The sequence below is a fragment of the Agelaius phoeniceus genome, chromosome 4, assembly GCF_051311805.1.
Source record: "Agelaius phoeniceus isolate bAgePho1 chromosome 4, bAgePho1.hap1, whole genome shotgun sequence".
NCBI lineage: Eukaryota > Metazoa > Chordata > Aves > Passeriformes > Icteridae > Agelaius > Agelaius phoeniceus.
In genome coordinates, this window is record NC_135268.1 from 32,495,448 (window position 1) to 32,519,811 (window position 24,364).

General features: G+C 36.9%; 1 protein-coding gene across 1 annotated transcript in view; it reads left to right on the forward strand.

Moving 5' to 3' along the window:
* Positions 1-22,707, forward strand: part of GUCY1B1 (guanylate cyclase 1 soluble subunit beta 1) — a 41,987-nt gene extending 19,280 nt beyond the window's left edge. Inside the window, exons 5-14 of the mRNA XM_054632624.2 lie at positions 2,155-2,352; positions 10,851-11,081; positions 11,493-11,609; positions 12,430-12,563; positions 13,258-13,455; positions 15,130-15,367; positions 16,249-16,389; positions 17,550-17,704; positions 18,017-18,143; positions 21,396-22,707. Coding sequence (XP_054488599.1) covers positions 2,155-2,352; positions 10,851-11,081; positions 11,493-11,609; positions 12,430-12,563; positions 13,258-13,455; positions 15,130-15,367; positions 16,249-16,389; positions 17,550-17,704; positions 18,017-18,143; positions 21,396-21,419 — 1,563 coding nt within the window. The 3' untranslated portion in view covers positions 21,420-22,707. The remainder of the gene's footprint in view (positions 1-2,154; positions 2,353-10,850; positions 11,082-11,492; positions 11,610-12,429; positions 12,564-13,257; positions 13,456-15,129; positions 15,368-16,248; positions 16,390-17,549; positions 17,705-18,016; positions 18,144-21,395) is intronic.
* The last annotated feature ends 1,657 nt before the right edge of the window (positions 22,708-24,364 follow it).

Consider the following 24,364-nt stretch of genomic DNA (forward strand, 5'->3'; position numbering starts at 1 on the left):
ACCTGACCTCACCTCTGGCTCACAGCAGGTGAACATACAGGAAAAAAAGACATTCATTCTTTCAGAATGTGCAATATCAATTTGAAATGGATCGAGCACAACAAAGAAATAGGAGTAGGAGTAACAATGACAGTGTCTAGGTCTAGGAGTAATTTCAGCTCCATGATCAGGAAAAATGTGTCTACTCCTTGATTATGTCTCGGAGCGAGGTTTTGAATACAGTGAGCTGTAAGTCCCCACTCTGGAAGATTAGAGAGTAACAGCTGAAGGACACATCACATGGACTTCACCTGTGACACTGCTTTGACAGAGTCGGCCATAAAGCAGTGGAAGGGTGGCAAAGTGGTTTTGCAGAGTGGGGCTACTGCCAGTTGTTAGTCACACTTGTGCCAAATCTTTACTTTAAATGTTGATACTTAGGCAATCATTTTACAAAAATCCTGTCCTTGACATTGGCTGTTCCCTGTTTGAAATTCTTCCGCTGGTGACTGTGTAACTGAAAGATTATTGTCTTTTCCCATGTATCTCCCTGGGAGTTTTTCTCCAAAAGGTCAATATATCCCAGCTGTTTCTGAGGCATATCTACTGAAACTGCAGCTCTGCATCCATTGGAGGAGATGGTGGGGCAAAGAGTCAGTCATCCCTCTTGCTCTTTTCTCATCCACACTCTTTCAAAGCAGTCTCTTCCAATTTCATTATCTTGAACCCTGCAAAATTCTTACAGAATTTGCCTTCAATCATTGTGGTTTTTTGTCAGTGCCCACTAACAGCTGGAATGAATTGACACCCAGATTGTTGCCTCTTCATGTTCTAATTTGGAGATGTTGATATAGCAACAAAAACATGAATTTGAAACAAGCTGAAAAACTGAAGGAGGAAATTCCAGGCTAAGTGCATCCCACGGAATTCATTGCTAAGAGTGTCATTTTGTCTGGAGGTCTCCGAGAGAAAAGGCAGCTGTTCAAGCACTTCACAGCTCACATGAAATCAAGTTCAGTGTGCCTCCACAAATTGATGATCGACAGATGCTCGTGAAAGGTGGAGAATTTCCCAGACAGCACATTGAAAATATTTTCACTTCACTTCCTATGTTGGCAGAAAACAATATGCAAAGCCTGATGATAGCACTCACTTGCAGGGCAGTGAGAGAACAACATTTAAAATATGCAGTAATGTTCTGGACTTAAGATGCAAAGAGTTGTATGAATTTTAGAGCATAAATAAAAAATTGTGGGTTGCAACTCTATCCTGCAAACTAGGTTTCTCTTTCTATGTTAAATGTACAGTAAATAGCAACTTGGTTCCTTGATAATTGCTTCACAATCAAAGTTGAATCAAGTGTTGTGTTTTAAGTGTGATTTTGATCTCACTGTTCTCTTTAATATCCTGATTGGTATGTCTATCAGTTTATAATTTAGCTTTCCTCTCCATATCACAATTTGTCTGGTTGAAATGTAAAGTTAAATATGTGAGATATCTGGGAGAATAGCAGGGAAAAAAAATCTCTTCCCTTTTTTGAACAACTTTTCCTGATAAATTATTACAACAGCTATGCTATTTCTGTTTATTTTGTGGAGTTTTTTAATTATTGTCAGAAGAAAAGATATATTTAAGTTTGGTCTTTCAAGCATTTAAATCTTTAAAATTTGAACTTTGTCAGGCCCTGTAAACTTGATTTTATGGTGTCAGAACTAGGCTTTTGCACTGATAATAAGGACAAAGATTTATGTTATTTAGACATGCTTATTTGTATTTGGCTCCTGAACTCATATTTGAAGAGTAGATTATAGAGACAAGAATTAGAAGGAATGAAACTGGATGAGGTACCAGAATGAGAAACACACAGAAGGTCTTTAATCATCTGAATGTTTCAAAATACAGCATAATCAAGCATGACTTCTTACTATCTGGAGTAATTTATAATAGTCCTTATTTTTATGCCACTCATTGTTCAAATGTTGCCATGGTGGATATAACATTTTGGGCTACCTGAAAAGCCTGCTGTGATGGCAGTTCTACAGAGAATAAGGCAAATGTGTAGAAGTATGAGCACTAGGAGAAAGGGGATGTTCAGATTGGACAAAATATGTGCTTACTTTCTTCATAAATAGGAAGTGAATGCCTTATAATCATGTTTTTAATTTCTCCTTCCAGAACCTGGATGCTCTGCATGACCACCTTGCTACAATTTACCCGGGAATGCGAGCCCCTTCCTTCAGATGCACGGATGCAGAGAAGGGGAAGGGACTCATTCTGCATTACTATTCTGAAAGAGAAGGTCTGCAGGATATTGTCATTGGCATCATCAAAACAGTAGCTCAGCAGATCCATGGCACAGAAATAGACATGAAGGTAATGTCTGAAGCTATATACTCATTGAAAATTTATGTCAATAGGAAAAAACCAAGAAAATTAAGGTGAAGTGATGGCAAACAGTAAATTTCACTGTTGCTGTCTTCTGTGAAGAAATGGCAACAGTACTGACTCTCAGGAAGAGCCATCATCATTTGTGTTGCTTGAAGGACACAGCTATGTGCTGAGAAGGCTGGCTCTAATTGGCAGCCAGACCTGACTGGGAACGGTACAGAACAATATCCCCTTATTCAGAAAAGGATTGTAAAGAGCACATGTACAGAAATTAATATTGGCTCATTTGAGGTGCTTCTTTCCCCATTTATTTTATGTTTGGCATATATTTCTTACTGTCTACTGTGTTCTCTGAGAACACAGACATTTCCTCTTTGTTTTATATTCTTCATCTGTGTGCAGACTGATGTGAGGCTGATCTTCATTGGTGAGGCCTGGGCAGCAAGCACTGTTTTCCTCCCAGGCAGCATGCCAAGTTCTTCCCAGAAAGAAAGATATGTTTGTGGGTTTCTTGTTGTCATTGCATGGAAATGTGACTGGATATGCACCTAGAGCCCCAGAAGTGAAAGAAATGTTCCTCAGCGACAGAGTTTATGTAATGACATGATTGCTCTCTTGCTTGTAAAATGGGAAAGAGATTTCTTCTTTGCCCATACAGAGCAACAGAAAGACTCAATTGATCAGGTCCTGTATATGTAATAGTATAAAATCAGAGTTTGGTCTAAGGTGTGGGGGGAGAAACAAAAAATGAAATATTTTTTCTATTAGAAATATTACAACTAATATAATTTTTTTTCATCAAGTAGAAAAGAATCTAAGCAGATACACCACTCAGTCTTTGGGTTTTTTAAATATTCCCTAGTCATACTACATTTGCAGCACAGTTTCTTTGTATGCTTTCTGAGAAAATCCTTTCATTATTTTATCGCAAAAATGTGATCTTGCTCAGGTAAGAAATTTGCAAGCAATCCAATGACAAAGTTATTTTTACTGCTGACTTGGAGTATTTGCCTTTTAGATATCCTGCTCTAAGCTAGCGCAGGTTTATAGTAGATGTCTAGTTGTGTATAGTGTGGTGATATACTTGTGTCCTTGTTTGGATTCTATTTTGTAGAAAACCACAGTTCAAACTTTGCAGCAGGTGTTAGTAATCAGATACAGAAGGATACAACACAATCAAAACAATCCTCTTTTTAGTTCCCTGTTTATTTGAAGTGTTGAGACAGACAAGGAGTACCATGTTGGAAAGTTGGCTGCAAAAGTGCTGAAGCTGTTGCTTGACAAGCATTTCTTTTGGTAGCAGTTTAAGCAGTCCCTGTACTCTCAGTGCTGGGTTTGTCCTTCAGCAGCTTCTTCAGCTCTGCCTTCCAGCTGGTGTTAAGTTATAAAATAAACTATACTGAGGAAGTGAACTCGGTTCAAAACAACAGGGTTTCTTTTTTGGATTTTTCAATCTTCATGTGTTCCTTTACCTGGCTTACAGTCCTGTCTCTCAGAGGTTCACAAAGAGGCAAAAGTGATCCATGGGGCAGAGGAGAAATCTGGGTTGTCCAAAGCAGCTAGCAGCACAAACTTTTGATAAACTGTCCTCTCAATCTGAAGGTTACTTTGCTGAGAAAATTGTATTAATATCTATCTAGAACTTCTCACAAATAATATATGTTCTAAAGAGGTTTAAATATTTATTATATATTTACTTCTTATTTTAATGTGACTGTTTTAGGCTTTTCTGGAAATTTTACAGTTGTACTGTAAGTAAAGAGGTATTTAATACTATTAGTCAAACCTACTGGAAATGAATGCAAAGTCTAATTTAAACCTACACTGTTCTTCTAGACTGTCTGAGGTAGAAGCACATAGGTGCCTAAAAATAGTATTAAACTCTAAACTGAAGAAAGTTTATATTGTCTTATTCTGTCTGTTACCCCAGTTTTAAACTTCTCCCTGTTGTACCCTTAACCCTGAACATTTTCACACCTCTCCTGATTAATAAAGCCTATGTCTTGACATCTCTAGGACATTACACACTGCTGTACTCCACAGGTACTCGCAAACTTCAGGGGTAGATGAGGAGAGAATTTATTCTCTAAAAATGAAAAAAAACCCCTGAAATTTGCAGCTTATCCACACATGCTGAAGTCTTCCTCTGTTACTCCACAGGTCAGATATTAATCAGGAATGGTATGGAGTGAAGTACCATTACTTTTAAAGTAAAGTCTGGCATTGTAATAAGTAGGTAGCTTCACTGTTCAAAATATTGAGAATAGGAGAAAAAGTAGACCAACTTCATCTCCATTCTCTGCCTCATAATTTAGTGAATTAATGCTGTTGTGTTTTAGTCTGTTAGCAATGTATTGTTTGAAACAGCACAGCACAGAAGAACAATGGAATTGCTTTTAATTCCTTCAGGTTTTGTGGACCAATCAGTGCCTCTACTGTAAAATTTTTGGTTTTGCTTAAGGAAGAATGGGGTTTTTTTTTAATCTGATAGAAACCTCAGTGCCTAGCTCAAAGTTTCCAGTGTTATTACAGGAGTTGTCTTCTGACTTGCAGAAAGATTCTGAGTTGTCCTTTCAAATGTCTTTATCCAAACATCTTACATGACAGTCCAATACAGGACTGACTTAGTAAGTTCTGCAGTTCTCTTTCTATTAGTATAATGTTGATATTTGCAATTTGATGTTTAAGACTTTGTTATCCACTTTTCTTCTCCATCTGTTTTAAAGAAATGCTTATATAAATCTGCTTGAGAGAATACAGGCTTCTAATTCTGTATTTTCGGGAAACTTTGGTTGAATTTGTCTAATACATTACAATCTGTATAGGTGGTAGCAGAGATTAATTGGTTTTGATAATGCTGGTTTTGTTTCATTAAGTGGTTAGATTTTGTTTCATGGGTTACAGAATGGCTGAGGTTGGAAGGAACTTCTGGAGGCCATTTTGTTCAACCTCACCTGCTCGTGCCTGGCCACCTAGGGCCAGTTGTTCTGGGCCATGCTCAGACATCTTTCAGCTATCTCTAGGGATGGAGACTCTGCAAATTATTTGGACAACAGGTGCCAGTGCTCCATTTCTCTCACAGTAGAAAAGTGTTTCCTGATGTTAAGACAACACATCCTGTGTTTCAGTTTGTGCCCATTGCCTCTTGTCCATCTGCTCTCCAGGCTGAACAGTGCTGGCTGTCTCAGCCTTTCCTCTTCTGAGAGATGCTCCAGTGCCTTGATCATCTTAGCAGCCCTCCCTAGAGGGAGTGGACTCTGTCTCATAGCTCTGTATCTCTCTTGTGCTGAGGAACCCACAGCTGGACACAGCACTCTAGGTGTGGCCTTTCCAGTGCTGAGGAGAGGGGAAGGATCACCTTCCTCAACCTGCAGAGAAAACCAGCTAATGATCACAAGAGGAAACTAAGTATTAAAGAACTGTTGTTCTTGGTTTGTCTCACATTGTTTCTTTTGGTAGAGAAATAGCCGAATAGAAAAAAGTTTTAATTCTATCACCCTTCTTCAGCCTCACACAGAACAATTTTGTGTGTGTGTATATATATATATATATATATCTAAACCCATACATCTTCTTCTAAAATAAAGCAGGGCTTCCTTTTCCAGAATGGTGTTCTTCAGGAAGTGTACATTCTCTTTTAACACTTAGAGTATGTGCGTGCAGAAGGAAAGGGGGGGTGGGGTTGGGGGGAAGTGTAATTTTGTTTCTGTTAGATGTTGTTAGCCCTGAAAGGAAACCAATTTGTTTTGAACTTGGATTCAAAATACCGGTTGAATAGTTCTGGAAAGCCCAAGTTGACATTAATTGATTAATTAGTTCAAATCCAATTTTCCTTATCTTCTCTGATATGGTAATCCATTTTTAGCCAATAGAGCTAATACTAAATCATTTTTGCAGCAGGTATTGTCTCAAAAATTGTTGCTGACTTTGTGTATGTGCTGAGAATGTTCACGTTCTGCCAGTCTCAGTATGAGAACTAAAAACTCATCACAATGCTGGTGACAAACTTTGTAATGAGATCTCTGTTAGCAGCCTACTGGCTATGCCTTCTCTTGCTTCACTTGTCAGAGGTTGTTTGTATATAAATGAAGGTGACCTGTGAAGGTGAAGTCAGGACAGGGATTCCCTCAAGGCTACTAATGGTATGGTCAACAAAGAGTGTTGTACATAGTCCAGCAAAGCCCAAAGAACTGTTGGGAGAGCAGACTTCTGCATTTCTGGCATTCGAGAGCAGACTATCAAAATCTTTTACATCGGGAAGATGTTTTACAATATAAAAATAGAAAAGAACAGAGGAAGTCCTTGACAAGATGGTAATTTCAGGCTTGCTAATGGTAGTGTGAAAAAACAAAGTGAAGATGTGACCAGCTGGAGAGCTGGTCTAAAAAATACTTGGGTACTTGTAATGGAAGATGAGCAATACTGGTCCACACATTACAATGCTAACTGTGCGTGAAGATAAGTCAGTCATGGAGCATGGTCAGTCTCTAATTTTGGCACTGGGGCAGCTGTAAACTTCACTATCTCCAGGCACAGTGGTTTGGTGAAGTGAGACAGTCTGCTCTGAAGCCAGCTGCCAGGGACAGATATCCCCATGGTTCTATCTTTGGGTATGCAAAACTGAAAGTTTTCCACTGCCATTTCCGCAGTGAACTCCTTTGTTTTGGGATCATTCTGAAGCAGCTACAGAGAACTTTGTTAAGCAGCATTGCACAGTCAGTTTTGATCAGAAGAGATCAAAAATTTCATGCTGTATTGGCCTTTAAAGGGCAAAACCCCTCTGTTTTTGTATTAATTTTCACAATCTCATCAAAAAAGAGCCCTGTCCAAGGACATTCTATCCTGCCATGCTGAAATACGAGTGTGTCCTGGGGATATGCTCAGATCTACAGAATTGAGTCTTGTAGACACATAGTGACAGCTTAACAGATAGCATGTGCTCATTACATATTCTGTATCACAGCAGTATTTCTTGATTTAATATCTTGTGTGAAGCTCACCAAATACATTAAACCACACTCATTTTAAAATAACTTTTCTCTCAATTCTCGTTCCCTGAAATATTGGTGTGACTTTTCACTTGATTAGGAAAGGACAAACTCTGGAGCTACGTCTCCTGGAAGGCACAGGCAGGTTAGCAGTAAGATGTTATATATTCTCTTTGAAACCAAGAGAATGATTTCTCCCTTAAAACTGCAGTTTTAACTGCAGTTACTATGGTGATTGAGCTCTTAGACATTGTGAACTGATGTCACTTCACCAGCTAAGACTGCAGGGGGAGGAAGAATTAGACTTGATTGCTGGCTTTGTTGCTTTGTGACTGAACTTTGCTTTGTCAAGCATTTATCAGAGGCTTCTTCAACAATATTTAAATGATACTGAAATTGTTTGGCTTGCAAACTTTGCTTGCAGAATGAAACAGTAGATAAGTTCTATTCTACTTAAGCTTATCAGAGTATCTAGGGCAGGTCCTTATGCCAAACAAATACCCGTCCAGTTAGTTTGGATCTATAGGTGCAAGGGTGAAGGAACAGAATTTAACATCTTAAATTAACAGTCAAAAGTGCTAATTTTGAATTTGCTGACAAGCTGAATGACGTAATGAGATAGGAAGATTAGATAGTTCATAAGTTGTGTGAGCAGAAAGGACATAATGAAATTGCATATCCATTGGGAAGTTAATTAGGGATGCATCAGTAGATTTTGTAGCCTGGAGAGGGGTATGATTAAAGCATCTGTTAATAAGTGTCTGTGCATAAATGATCAGAACAAAATTGCATAAACCAGCCATGTCCACAGCATATCATGTTTACCAGGACTGTGCTGCTGGCTCTGTCTGCCTTGTAGGTCTGACACATGTCCATGTGTTTGGCCTGGTGTTGATTTGCTGCACTAGCATGTTGCACTAATACAGCAGGCATTTCTAGATGCCCTGGAGTCTGGTCAAAAATAGTGTTTCAGATGAACTTGAAGATGCTTGGGAAATTTGCAGCTTTTCACTGTTACTGACACAGTTCTAATCTGTAAAGGTTAGGAAAATAGCACAGCATGTGTGAGGACTGACTTTGTCACTGTATGAGCTTGTAGGATCTGCAGAGGGTCATGGCTCAAACTAGCTAGATGTCTGGAAGCATGTAGCAGTTCTATTTTTATAGGTAGTTTTCTTAATCTAAGCCTGAGTTTTGTTCACTGATGCGTCATTCATTTATAATAAATGAAGTAAAATGGGAAGTTATTAAAAGCAGCCTGTTAAATGCTGCATTGTAGCAGGGAAAAGTCTGTAAGTACAGGTTGGTAACAGAATACTAGTGTGCAGTGACTAAGATGGCTATAAGGAGATAATCTGTCTGGAAGGTGATGTGTTGTTAATATGAACATTTCCTTAACAATTATTAGCTTCTTTAAAATCAGCTTTGCTGAATTAAGAAGGTTTTTATCCAAAATATGCAGGGTTTTTTTTTCCATTTGTGGCAAGAGCAACACTTTAAAGTAAGATCCAAGACTGGAAATAATCTGGAAGCATAGATAGTTCTAGAGATAAATCTTCACAATTTTAAAAAGGTTTCTGTGTGTAATCTCAGCTTTCTCTGGCCACAATAATGGTACTGTTAAAATAAAACCTGTGGGAGTGTGCATGAATGATAGAAAGTAAGAACTAAGACTCTTGACTGCCTTCTGATAATCTTCGGTATGACCACAGTCTCTCACAATTTCAGGGATAATGATTTAAAAGGAAGATGCAGAAAACCTTTAAATTCTGAATTCAGAGGAAAACTAGGTGTTCATCTAGTATGTTCCATTCTCCTAGACAATCCCACTTAATATGTTTTCCTCAGATGACCACCATTCATTTTTTCTGAGGCTTACCCCTTCTTAGGTCATAATTTCCCACTTATTTTTGTCATACACTGAGATGTGGATTACCAGTACAGTTTTTGAGGCAGTTAGGTTTTCTCATCATCAACATTTGAATTTATTTTTACATCCAGCTTTGGGTACCTACATTAGCTGGTAAATTTAGTAGGCTGATCTTTCTCTAAGTTACTTACATAAGCAATAGAAAGAGGAGAATAATGCAGCACACAGCTATAGAGCACCTAAATTGGCCTCTTCCTCTAAATGACCTCCAGAAGAGCCTCTCTTTCCTTCAAATGAGCAGTCAATGTGTAGATCAAAGAGCACTGCCACCTTAAATTAATCATCATTTAACAATAAAATACTGTTTTGTTGTTTTACATTCCTCCATTTGTTTAGGAGCAAATAAAGGCATCAGCACTCCCTAGCCCATCAAGTACTATTTTTGGCAGTTTTGGATATGAAATATTTAATAAACTTAACATCTCTGGGATCAGATGCAGTGTTTGTGCATTCTGTTTTCAAATTGTAACTGTTAATCTCTGTGGTTAAGACTATGTGTAAAGGGAAAAATCAGGATGCTTTAGAAATTTTAAGAAGTCTTTTTTTTTTTTTTTTGCTTCAGTGACTTTAGGATCAGAGTCAACATGAAAGTAGAATCAGGTGGAACATGTTCCAGAAAAACACTGCTAAACAATACTATGTAAATAGAATTAGAATTGTTCTTTTCCAATCATTAAGTCTAATTAAATTTGAAAAGAGGTGGATTTAGCTTCTCAGGGTGAATGATGTTATTCTACTAGTTATTGGCTTAAATTATATTGTCATACAGGACTCCCGCTGCAAACAAACTAATCCCTATTAATTTCATATTTTTTGCTAACTTTGAGTAAAATTACTGAAGAGTGTAATGCTGTGTTAAGGAGACCTTTTTGATATTCCAGATAGATAGATTGATTCCATTGATAGATGATTCTAGTTTTGCTGTCATTTCCTTTAATATGGAATACAGCCCAGAGAGGATTGCTTTTAGTTTTGTCTGTTGGCTCTGATCTTGCAGTCTGCTGGAATGTATGAGGACTGTATATCCTAACATGTGCTCCATGCACTTTCCTTCTTCTTGTCAGTGACACACCCACCCTCTTAGCACTATTTAGTCATCACTAAACAGTCAGCACTATTTGCTGTTGTGTTATAGACCTTGCAAACAACTTTGATCAAAATAAGGATTATGGGGTTCTGTGGGATTCAAAGCTCACACAGGTTCATTTCAGGGGAAGGGGCCACCCTGTTTTTTGGCAAGAAAAAAAGCAAGCACAACCTGAGCCTTGACCCCTTGTTTCAGGATTTGCATTTCACTCAGGCTTAATAAATTGTATTTGGGTGATCTTCAACATGTTGCTCTTGTAGAGAGCAACTGTGGCTAAGCAAAGGCATAGTTATTCACCTGTAATTACAAAGACTGTGAAATCAGAAATTCTTACTAGAATATGGTATTTTTCAACATGTGAATATAATTCTTGAATTTATCTTTCTCCTCTAAATACATTTCTGTCCCCATAGTAGCACTCCAGTTGCTAATGAGTAGCAGAGTTTTCAGTTTCTCATTTTTTTCTTCATTTCTCTAGGTTATTCAACAGAGAAATGAGGAGTGTGACCACATTCAATTTTTAATTGAAGAGAAAGAATCTAAAGAAGAGGACTACTATGAGGACCTTGACAGATTTGAAGAAAATGGTACCCAAGAGTCTCGCATCAGTCCCTACACTTTCTGCAAGGCATTTCCTTTCCACATCATATTTGACAGAGATCTGGTGGTCACACAATGTGGCAATGCTATATACAGAGTCCTTCCACAGGTTAGATGATTCTTATGCATGGATAGCCATAGAAAATTAATAATGATAGATGCTTCACAGGTTAATTATAAAGATGAATAAAACAGATTTAGGATTCTCTGTCTGAACAGCATTCCAATGTAACTGATTTTAATAGTATTTACTAATAATATTTACTAAATTGTGCTTCTCTTGTTAGAAAAAGAACTTGAAAATAACCTAATTCTACAACAGCTTTTTTCCTTATGGTCATGTCCATATGCAGTAAGAGAATAATTCGAAAACCTTGTGATTCAGTGGAGAGATGCATAAATCTCTTCTATTCAGTATTGTCATCTAATAAAATGGAAAATAATTGCTCTAGGTATATTTTTATTATAAACCATAACAGTTGGGTTTTTTTTCCTTTTTTCTTTTTTTTTATTATTCTAGCTGCAGCCAGGAAATTGCAGTCTGCTGTCAGTTTTCTCCTTGGTCCGGCCTCATATTGATATTAGCTTCCATGGGATCCTCTCCCATATCAATACAGTCTTCGTACTGAGGACTAAGGTAACTAGAGAATATTTTCCCAGTTTTTCTTTTAGGAAGTGTGCTTTGGAGAGATAAGAAGTGCAGAAAGCTCAGAAGTCTTCAGAGAAAATTCTCTGTAGTATGCCCAGACCTTTTTGAGTCTTGAGCCAAGAGTGAGTCACAGGTATGAATTTGTGAATAGCTGTTAAGCAGAATGTTTTATAGGAACAGTGAAGGAAACACACTTCATGCATGATGCCTGCTCTGCAAGGGGCCAGTCTAGTTTGTGTGTTGTATCAAAGCAAAGGTAGACAGGTTATTACATTTACTTCATAAGAGTGTGGGAGAAAAATATAAAATATGTTCTTGCTTGGGCTCCCTATGTTCATACAAAGGTCTGTGTCCTGTTCTCTAAAGAGGGCAGGAGACAAGGTGTGTGATATGAGCAGATGCAGTGTGTAGGGTAACACTTACTACATCAAGGAGCCTGTTTATTTAAAGAAAACTGTACCTGAGAGAAACCAGCATGATTTCTTAGAGATGATCCCAGGCACAGATAGAACTTCACAGAACAGGCTATACTATTGTCAAAACTATTGTTAAGGAGCAATGTGGAAAACAAAGAGTTACAAACATGAATGTAAAGAAAGATACCATGCTTTGTGTCTTCAAGGTAGCAAATCATTGTATTAAATTATAGACAGTGCATGGTGTTCAAACGAGAAGTTAATGAGGGCTTAATGTAAGCTGTAAGTCTATTCCAAATATTCTGACTGCCTTTGTAGTGAATGCACTTACAGACTAGGCCTGGTGCATAACACACCATTGCCCTTACACAGTGGTTGCTTTTCATCACCAGGAGGGGCTGTTGGATGTGGAAAAGTTGGAGTGTGAAGATGAACTGACTGGCACAGAAATCAGCTGCTTACGCCTGAAAGGGCAAATGATCTACTTGCCTGAAGCAGACAGCATTCTCTTTCTTTGTTCACCAAGGTACTTCAAACCTAGAGAGTTCTATGATACTGATTTTTATTTTACAATTCCTAATTTTAAGAACACTTATGAGAGTAGTACTACAGAGACTAATTGGTTCAAGTATTGATTTAATTGGTTTTGATGTGTTTATATTAAAAGAGGTAGGAGCATTTAAACATTGAAACTTGGCTGAGTACTAAATACTCAGTATAAACATTGGCTTGCTCTGGCCCAGTTTGTACAAATGGTTATTCCTCATATTCCTGGTTTTTTTAGCAAGTTTTATCTTTTGTTTTTTACTCTGAGAATGCTAAGAAATGTGACAATTATTTGTTTTTCTGTGTGGATTCATGTATTTTTGCAGTAGTTTTAATGTAATAGATTGGTGATAAAGAAGTGGTTGGAATGGAGGATTGAATGGAAAGATTCTTTACATAATCTCACTTTGTATGTTGAAGTACATGCATTTGATATGCTCATGGAACTCTTTGTGAGAATTCTGTATTTAAACACAAAAATCAAGAGCTGTGGGTTAAAATGAATGATCACAAATAAGGTGTTTCCTAGAAGGGATATTTTGTACAGATCATCACAAGTTCAGAAGCTTCATCTTTCTCCTGTTATTCAGCTGACTGCTGTTTATTTGAGTTTTAAGCGCTCCTTTGGCAAGTTTCATTTTACCCATATTATTGTATATTTCTCTGCTTTGCAGTGTGATGAACTTGGATGATTTAACCAGGAGAGGTTTATATCTGAGTGATATCCCATTGCATGATGCTACCCGTGATCTGGTTCTTTTGGGAGAGCAGTTCCGAGAGGAATATAAACTGACCCAGGAGCTTGAAATCCTCACCGACCGACTGCAGCACACACTGCGTGCACTGGAGGATGAAAAGAAAAAGACAGACACGTAAGAACCAAATCCCAGTTTGGGCTGAAACACTCAGAGCAATATATTATTTATAGCTACCTTCTTAAAAGAATAACAGAATCTTGTAAGGAATAGCAGAGATAATCAGGACTGGTAATTTTGGAGACGAGAAAGAACATTTAATAGGGTATTTCTTTATTTAGATTGTCAAATGTCACCCACAGTCTAGGCCATTATATGCCGAGATGTTTTGATGGCTCCCTCCCTGACAAGAAAAGTCATAAAAAATGAGCTGACAATTAATTTTTACTTGTGAATTACCTAAAATTTTGGAAACTTACATGCAGTCACTGTAGCAAAGGTGAATTTGATGAATGCCCAAGTGCTGTTATTTTACAGAGTTCAGTAAACCAACTTTTGTCTTTCTGGCACAGGATAATAGAACAGAAAACCATCTCTTATAAACCTTGAAAACAGTTTGTGTAAAGCTGAAACTTTGGAATAACTTAATGCTATGAATTTGATGTAGTAGTTACTTGTAGAAATGAATTTGGGTTTATCTAGATATATGTACATAAAAATAACACGTAACAGTAAGTGTGCATTGGGCCCCAAATACTGTACTACAGATAACTATAAAGTCAATTTCAAAAGTCATTAGTCTATGGCATTTCAGCTCAACAATGACTGGCAAATTAAAATAAAGCTTTTGTGAAAAGTAGCATGGAGTTCATGATTGACTCCTATTTATAAAACACAGTCCCATCTCTGTATTAATTCTATTGATAGATATGTTTTTTTCTGTAATGGAAATTATTTTAAAAATACTTGAAAGGGATGGACAGGAGAAACAGAGAAAACAAAGCCTAAGAAGTATTTTTTCTCTTCATTCCTGTTGGCTTACTTTATAAAGTCATTTTATCTTCAGGAATTCTTGCCTTCATGGCAGCTGCTGGAACAGATAGTGTCACTTACTGTGTGATGTGCCAAAAGTATTCACTAATTATAACTCAAGTAGTGAACTTGCCAAAAATGCAACTAATGAGGGATTGTGCAGGAGGCTGATGTTCAAGATTTGTGAAACAGTCAGAGATCTTCAGGAGGGAAATGGACCTTAAGATAGGAGTTAGATAGTTGAAGGAAGACACATGAGAATAGGGTGAATTTCTGTGTGTGTGATTGGATTTTATTTGCATAATTTATAATATGAACAAGTGTTAATACATCGTATAGACTATTTTTAAAAAGACACTCTAGACCCTAAAAACAGCATGCTCAATAGAGAGGAAGCATTTAGAAATGCATTAATTGATCAGAGATGGAAAACTGTTTGATCTCTTCATGGTCTTTTTTGCAGTTTTTATGTTTCTATGAGAAAAACCATATTATATGAGCTGAGGATGTGGCAGAAAGAAGTAAAAATGATCCAAGGCACTACTAACAAATCATGTCAGAAGAATTAATAACATGTCTCATTTTGTTGATAATTTAGATGTATATTAATGTGTTTGAAATGGTATGCTGATGTAGATCACTTCCTGTTTTCCAAATAACATACAATTCAGTAAACACCTTTTCTATAGCTTGTTGATGGTAGGAGTGTGTTAGAAACGCTGTGGGGGGTAGGAAGTTCATATGTGAAGAGTGCTGCTGTAAACACCTTTCTCTAGATTCTCTTTTTTCACTTTTGCCTTTCTTTCCTTGCCTGTGTAGGTTGCTGTACTCTGTTCTGCCTCCATCAGTGGCAAATGAGCTGAGACACAAGCGCCCCGTTCCAGCCAAGCGCTATGACAACGTCACCATTCTCTTCAGTGGCATTGTGGGATTCAATGCCTTTTGCAGCAAACATGCCTCTGGAGAGGGAGCCATGAAAATTGTCAATCTTTTAAATGATCTTTACACAAGATTTGATATTCTGACTGATTCACGAAGGAATCCATTTGTTTATAAGGTAAAAATAAGATTTCTGAAGTATCAAATCTGTTACTTTTCTATAATATACTATGGTAAATTACAAAAACAAAACTTCATAGCATTAAGCTATTGCAAAATCCAATCTTCTTGGATTTTAGGCTTTTAAAAAAACAACTTATGTTCTCAGTCTGAACTGTTTTACCTGATGTTAGATAGCTACAGAAGAGTATTTTGGTTATCTCTAAATGTCTGAAGGAACATAAAGTGCTAAGTTCTCATCATGATTTCTGCAGTCACCCATTAGGTGGACATATAAATGTACTTCCACATTTAGCTGATGTGAACTCATACAAGCCATTTGTGGTTCTTCTGACCTTGTGCTTTAAGTTTTTCAGTTCTGTTCCTGAGTCTTCTAATTGTAAATTATGACTTACTATTCAGTTACGCAATGTGAATTTCATTCCTTCATTCACTTCAGGAGTGAGGTGTAGTTGCAAATGTGGCTGGTAGCAGGAAGGTACAGAGATAGAAATATATGCATCCCATAAATATGTATATGTGTTTGCTTGTGTGTTTATATCTATGAGGTTCATTTCTAGGTCTTGCTAGAACTGAATTTTGTGTCCTGTACCATGTGAATTAAGAGTGTGAGTCAGAACAAACATAGAGCTCAGTTTCATTTAGAAGACACCAGAAGAGAGACTCAGGTTTACACAATCACAGTCATTGTAAGTTGCTACATTGTGGGTTTATGATAAATCACCTTCAACAACAAGAAGAGATGACAGTAATTAGGGTGATTTGAATGAAAGGGAAAGGGAAGTCTTTCAGAGGACAAGCAGTCTTGAAGCACTACATCAATTCTAGTACTCTAAAAACCATAATAATGAAGTAATTGAAAAATATCTGTCTTGATAGGTGGAAACAGTTGGGGACAAGTATATGACAGTGAGTGGTCTGCCAGAGCCTTGCATGCATCATGCACGATCTATCTGCCACCTGGCTTTGGATATGATGGAAATTGCAGGCCAAGTTCAAGTAGATGGTGAGCCTGTACAGGTTAGTAAATGTGGGCTTGAATGAAAACCCCTTCTTTGAGAGCATGATAATGTTTTTGGATAAGATAATGCTCTAGTCACAGTCCATGCAGGGGGTGGGCCTTGTTACTGTGTAGGTTTTGAGACTGATATATACAAATAATATGAGAAGTCATATGTAGCTGTGATGTGTCCAGTTCTTAGACCTTAAAATGCTTATTGTGCTTTAAAGGGTAAAGGACTTATTTAGGTCCACATCATTTATGTCTTTTTTCTGATAATTTCAATATAATCAGTGAATTCTTATTGTGCATCAAGTATAATCTGTTGAGTCTTATTCAACTCAAGGAGTAGAAAAATAATATTCCCTCCCTGATATTTTTCATCATGCCTCAGATCCTTATGTCAGAATGCATTATTTATTTATTGCATTAAAAAGAGAACTGCAGTTCCATAGACAGATACAGCAATGATTACTGACACCAGTGTATATTAGTGGAATTTCACTCATTGTGGGACTTTCTGGAGATGCTGTAGCACTGATACAGAACTGGGCAAGCAGCATTGACTGTCCTCATCAGAAGGCTGTGAGCAGAAAATGATTAATGAGTGCAATGCATATTTCTATTTACATGAATGCTGCTGTTCTATCACCTAGCTTAGAGCTGTGTACTTCACTTTGTCATGGAGCAAAGCAGTGAGAAGGTTTGATTTGGGGCTTTACAGTAACTGTAATGTGCTACTAGAATGAGCTTGTCCAAACCTCTGTCCTATCTCTTGACCTTCTGAATACAAAATACCATGATTTTTCCTTTGAGAAATATCTTTTTTCTTGACCTGTGCCATCCTTTTCTGCACCTTCTGAGCAGTCATTAAACACAGACCTGCAGAGTATGCCTCTCTGCTCTTTTTTTATTTTCACAGTACATAATAACAGCAGGGTGGATGCTGGAAAATTACAGAGTTTGATTGTTCACGTGGAAGGCAGAGGCATGACACTGTACTAAAGTTAAAAAACAAAGAAGTGACAAAACCCACAAAATGCAAGGCTTTGAACAAGCAGGAGTAGCACTTTGGAAAAATAAGCTCTAGTAGATATAAATAGCATGTTGCCTGTGTTTAGTCAGAGGCATCAGATTAATAACGTTTTGAATATTCAGACCTAATTTTTTCTCTCTAAAGATAACCATAGGAATCCACACTGGTGAGGTAGTCACGGGTGTCATAGGTCAGAGGATGCCACGGTACTGTCTCTTTGGAAATACAGTCAATCTTACAAGCAGAACAGAAACTACTGGAGAAAAGGGAAAGATCAATGTCTCTGAATATACTTACAGGTGAGTGATGTATTATTTTTATTGGTATTGACGTCTTAAAATAAATCACTTTGTCAGCATACCAGAAAGGTTTTTTGGAGTTGAAAGTGACAGTCCTGCAACCATTATTTAAGTATGTGAGTTCTCATGAAGCTATATGGCAAACTGCATTATGATACACAGTTATTGGTCTGCAAATTTAATAATGATGTAGAGATGGAGTTGAATCTTTTTGTAGTCTGCTCACATACATGTAGCATGTTTAATATTTTGCATAGTTTGTGGCATGCATGCAAAGTCCATTCATTTACATGTTTTCTCTTTCAATTTCAGGTGTCTTATGACACCAGAAAATTCAGATCCTCAGTTCCACCTGGAGTACAGAGGTCCAGTTTCTATGAAGGGCAAAAAAGAACCAATGCAGGTTTGGTTTTTGTCCAGAAAGAGTACAGAGACAGAGGTATGAGTAACTAGAGTGTAATTTTGTTTTTTTCCAAACATAAACATTAAAAATTTAATCTAAACTATGGAGATACATTTACATTTGCAAAACTAAATGTTCCACAGAAAAAAAATGACGACTTTTGTGCAACACTCTTTCATTAACACATTTATTATCTTGACAGTACTTGAAAATCCTTGATTATTTGTCTTTGCAGTTTGTGCAGTTCCTGAAAGAGTACTTTTGATTTCAAAAAGTCCTTGAGGGAATGCCAAGTGTTTAAATATTTATATCTCCCTCTTACAGATTTCTGCACTGTACTAGATTTTGCTATATAATGTCGGTTTCTGTTTAGCTGACATGTCCGGTTACCAGTACTTCAAAATTTGCCATTTGCTTTCTTGCAGTGAGTGAAAAAATGTGCTTTCAAATCTTTAGGCAACAGTCAAACAACTATTTGCAAGCAGGTTCACACCTGATGTGTGTGCTGGTCTCTTAACCCCAGATGGCCCCTGCTTGTTCAGACACTGTTGCATGGCAGAGGTCCTGCTTTAGAAATACACAGGTGAAAACTACTTCTGGTATATGGCATATCAGCCTAAGTTGTCTTCTCAAAATGAGGTGAGGTAGAGCTCTTCAAGCACTGGGGGACCTTTAAGCTTATGCCTCAGTTTCATAATTCTGGGCATGTATTATCCAGAATTTCAGTAAAAGCCAATGAGATCTAGACTCAAAGTGTGCTACAGACTTAGGCAATGAGGTTACAGTATGCCAGCTGCTTTGCCATAGCTGAGCAGGTGCATACAATCCATCCAACATGTCAACAGGAAGAAAAAAAAAAGATAAAAGTAATTTACATAGCTTGAATTTTGCCCTGAAGAGTAAAAAGAATGAGTTTTCTACTATGTATTTAAACTTAAAAACACCCTTGACTAAAATAATGAAAGTCATCAGTCATCTTGGCTGAAATAATTCTTGTAAGTCAGAGGAAATTAGTTATGTGTCTGAATGCTCATGTACTTCTAAAAGTGTAATTTAGGCTCTTAAGCTGTTTAGGCTTTTTAGGAGATCTAATCCAGATTTATTACCACTGGTACACAAGTATATGAATATTGACTTTTTAATGGTAACTCCCAGTACGAACCCTCTGGACTTTAGCTCTGCATTTTAATTCTGTATTTGAATATATATTACTTACAATTATATTCTGGGTGCCACTTTTGAGAATACTTTTCTATTCTTATTCTACAGTATGATAACTTCACATGGCTACCATTATTTAAAATCTGTTGTTGTATTTAAAATACATTTTAATTAAACACCTTTCACTTTTTTTCTGCCTTATAAATGTCCTATCATTTGTTTCAAGACACACTATAATTTTAAATGTAAATTTCAGAGAGGTACTGAGTCAGATGGGTATTTTCCTTGTTTCAGCCCAACACATGTTTAGTATGAATATAAGATTCAGGTAGTTTAGGACTTTCAGAGATATTGTACAACAGCTGGTTTTCTTAATCCTCACAGCAGTCTTGAGAGACACTTGCTGATACTATTATCCAGTAATAGAGCTTTGTAGAGGGACACATGGAGGCAGGAATAAACCTGACTGAGAAATATTGTGAGCCTGATTTTCAGGAGCATTTAAGATTCACAGTTTAAGCACACTGAAAAAGCCTTTCTAATTTTGTTAGTTTTTGTTAATTCTGAAATTCAGATATAGACGTAATTCTTAGAGACAGAAGGACTTCTCCCAGGACAGGTATCTCTTCTAAATTGTACTAAGTTTGGGAGCATAGGAGAATAGAAAAATACACTGATGTGATGATGTGAACTGATAATCATTTTGTCAGAAGTGATTTTGAAAAGTGAAAGAATATATTCCTCTAACCTTTTGATTCTTTTCCACTGCCTGCACAATTTTATCTGTCCATACACAGAAAATGCACAAAATTTTATTCTTTAAGATTTTCTGAACTATTTCTCCTGTGAACATACTCTTTATGTTTTTTTCTGGCACTTTATAGGCTGTGCCAAAAGCAGAAATCAGATAATCAACTTTAAAGTAATCACTTTGCTTTATGCACACATGTAATCTTGGTTTTCTTTCCAGAATTTTTTTCAGAATGCTAATGTATTATTGTGTGCAGTGCCATTTATTGTTATGTACAGGGGGACTGTAGATGACAATAAATAAGGGCATGTTTAAATATATTCAGAAACTATATGGTAAACTTCATGATAGGCCACTGCAGAATATTGCAAGAAATTGCATATAGAAGTAAGCATGAAAATATTTCCTAAATCATCCTGAAGACACTTCTGCTAACTATGCTTTTACTGTGAAGTTTTCTAGCTCCAGTATCTTCAATCTAGGATCGATGCACATTAGTGATGTATTTTTCTTTTCATTATATTCATTGGAGAGTTACTAGCTCAGCATTTCAAATCTATCAGCATATTTTACTCTGAAGACCATTAATAAGGACACGGTGAGGAAAAAGGACAGAATGTTTACAGATGCCATAAGAGATGTGAAACCAAGGGTAAAAATACACTGTTTCTCTACTAGGCCAGTAGAAAATGATAGGGCTGAAGCAGCTCAGCATGCCTCAAACTTGATTCTTGGGTTGACATCTCTAATATCAGTCCCCATGAGCGGCAGTTACTTCTGAAGAAAGACCTAATTTACAAGAATAAGTGTTGGTTTGGAGTGCTGCTCCTTCACCTTTTTCTCTGATATCTCTTCCATGATACCAGTACAGCAATAAGTAGAATTGCATCAGAAATACACATACAACAAAGCAAATGTGAGCAATTATTCACTTTGCATCTGCTTGTTTGCATAAAATTAATTATTAGTCTTCATTATTTTGAGGTTCAACTGAAGTTTCTCTCTCGAGAAACAGATTTGTTGTAAAAAATAAATCTTGCCAAGAACCTCAGATGTATGACTGCAATTTTACTCCCTCTCCAGTTTTTTATATCTCTCTCTTCTGCCCTGTTCCCACATTACTGGTGGGAACAAATTGAAATATTTCAGGCAGAGCTGGTAGTTCACCAGAACATGTAGGAATTGTTTCATTCCTACATACAATATATATGAAAGAAATACATGCACTACCTATGCTTTTTGGTTTTCTTTAGTTTTTACTATTTACTGATACTGGTTGCAAGTTGTAAAATGTATTTTGTCACTGCATTAACCCACCATGTTGTTGCTTCAAAGAAAATTCCTTACTTCTCAAATTCTGCTTCCATGCTCTCAAGGAAACAAAGCAAGATGCTTTCTGAGCTGAGGGAAGAGGAAGAGGACGCTGAATAGGGTGCAATACTGTCTCCAAGTAGGGTGCCAGGCAGTAAGGTTATGTTATGGATGTTCTTTTACATTGTATCTCCCATTGCCATGTGCAATACCATTGTCTTTTGCCCTGCTCCTCAAGTCATACCATTTTTCTCCAGGCTTGCTTGCTAATTTTTTGTCCTTATTGTTGGTACTGTTATACCTTTGCTATGAGCATGTATTTCAAGCTTTCCTTTTTTTGATATGCATTTTTGCATGTCAGTCATGTGACCATTCCTACCACCAGATAATGTTGAATGAAACCATGTAGTATGCACGCCACAGCTAACCACTTCAATCTGATGCTTCACATCTTCATCTTCATCTCTGAAGTACTGTGGTTATGTGAATTGATGACATTTCTTGAAAGATAGATATTTCAGTTGTTAGGCAGGACAATGAACCTAAGGAATGATATTTTAAAAAAACCTAAAACAGCATTACGAAAATTATTGCATATATGGTATCACATTTAGTTCTGCTATTACCATGCTTCTCATTCATTTTGTGAATAATACTTGATGCTCTGTAAATGCCTGGTTAGAAAAAGGTTTCTCATTTGATATCATCCTGCATTTTCTCTTTGTGGACACTATAAACATCTTCTGTATTGGAAGGGGGCAGCTGTTTTTCTGATACTGCCATTTGAAGCATGTGCCAATGTACTTCTCCTGAAATACTGTTCACTTGCAATGTGTTTCTCATTGATTTATATAAACTAAATTAAATCGTCATTTTAGTAATAGATTGCTGGACAATTTTAGACCACTCGTAGTGCATTGATTCTCATCTGATGTAGCCCGTGGAGTTGGAAGGCATGCTGCTGGGACATGGTTGATACAGTTGCCTTTTGGTCTGGTCTCTCTAATTTCAGAAATGATCTTATTTTATTCCTTGAGAGGACCTGGTAATATTCTAGGAATCATGATATAATTAAGGGATGTAAAGCTTGGAAAGGCTCATAGTGTGTTTCATCAGCTGATACAGTTAGTAAAAGTGGACAAGTTTTCAGATGCATAGACCTTCCTCACTTTAATATATAGTGCATTTTTATGTGAATAGTATCTGTTCTTATCTGACTGATCATTTCTGAATTTGCATTATAAAATAGAATAGTGCAATTACTTTGTGTATAAAAATTGTCTATATCTAGTATATCTTATTAGCACAGAATATATATGTATAAATGTTTCATGTTAATGTGCAAAAGAAATTGCAATAAATTATTTTTTCCATGGACTTCTAGAAATCTTGTGATTTTCTTTTGGTAGAAAACTTTATTTCATTGCTTGATACAAAAAAAAGTATTTTCTCCATGAAATAATTTGCAGGTCATATTTAAATAAATTGTTGAGGCATTGTTCCAATGTTTGCAAATGTCCAAGTGTCTCACATATTCAGGGTAATGGATCACATCCTCATATTAAAGTAGTGTTCAAAATGTTGAGGTTAATGCTTCAAAAATAGTAGATGAAGTGGCAAAAATGTATAAAACCTTCCTTTGAAACCCTTGGGCAATATTTAACAATCAAACATTATTAGCTGTATGCTTTGAGCGGGATGTACATTAGCAACTCAAGCTTTAGAAATGGGAAAGGAAGGGAGGAAACCTCATATTTTCTTCCCCATCATCTCACTGCTGGACAGCAACACACCCCAAGACATCATCAGAGGTTGCCCTCTCTCAGACAGGTCCACAGCAGCAATGTGGACTGATCAAGTTGTTCCAGCTTACAGAAACTTGATGGTGACTTTGAAAGACATGGAGTTTGTGACAGCTGTGGTTGTGTATTGATATAATTCATGTGCAAATGGTTCTGAAGAAACTGAAGTTCTGTATCACACTTCAAGCTGGTGGAAGATGGCATGCCAGAAAACTGAAATAATGCTCTGGGTATATATTGTATCTTCTTAATAATTTCAAAATATTAAAGCTCCCATTAAGCTACTTTGTAACATAACCAGTTCCTTAAAGCATAGAATAATAGCTCATATTGTGTTCATGTAAGAGCTTTTTATCTCAGTACAGTTTAGGCACTTACCCACTTCTGTTACTAAAACTGGTCTCCACTTAAATGCTGCATTCAACTACTAAATTTACAGTTTGGTTAAATATTACTCTCAGCTCACAGTTAAACACTTCTGCAGGTATTTAGTTCTTTTATGTGTGTTCTACTGCCTCTTTTATTTAACTATAATGATTTGCTTTTTCAATAGAAGCTCTCCAGCTGAAACATGAGGCAGAGTAATCATCAAAGTCTGTTTCAAAGGTCTTTATAAATGTATTTTATTCTGGTATTTTTTGTTTAAAAAAGAAAAACTGGAACAAGGAGAAGAAAGGGGAGATCAGCCATGAAATTGCAAATTATGGAATGCTTAGTTGTTTAGAATCTCCTGGATCTTATGCATTCCTGTGAAATCAGACAGGCAAGGGAAATTGATTTTCAGTGGTGTTTGTGCTTTGGCTGTGCAGGGGACTCTGTGACTCTACTCCTGTCTTCAAGTGGGCACTGCAGCTGGCTTCCAAACTGCTGGGGCAGTCCTTGGTAGGAGCAACCTCTGGGGACATAACTTCATGTTTGATTTTTTTTTAAAACAGAATGATAAACAATGGATGAGACGCTCATTTGGATATCTGCTTACAGGATTATCACAAAAATGTCTTTAGTGAAAGGGTAGTCAGGCACTGGAATGGGCTGCCCAAGGAATCACCATCCCTGGAAGTGTTCAAAAGGCAAATAGAGGCAGCACTTGGGAATGTGGTTTAACAGTGAACACAGCAGTGCTAAGTTAACAGTTGGACTCAATGGTCTTAAGAGTTGTTTTCCAAACCAGGATTCTCTGTAAAGGCAATCCTCCAGGAGGGACACATGAAGACAAAACTGATAAGGTTATG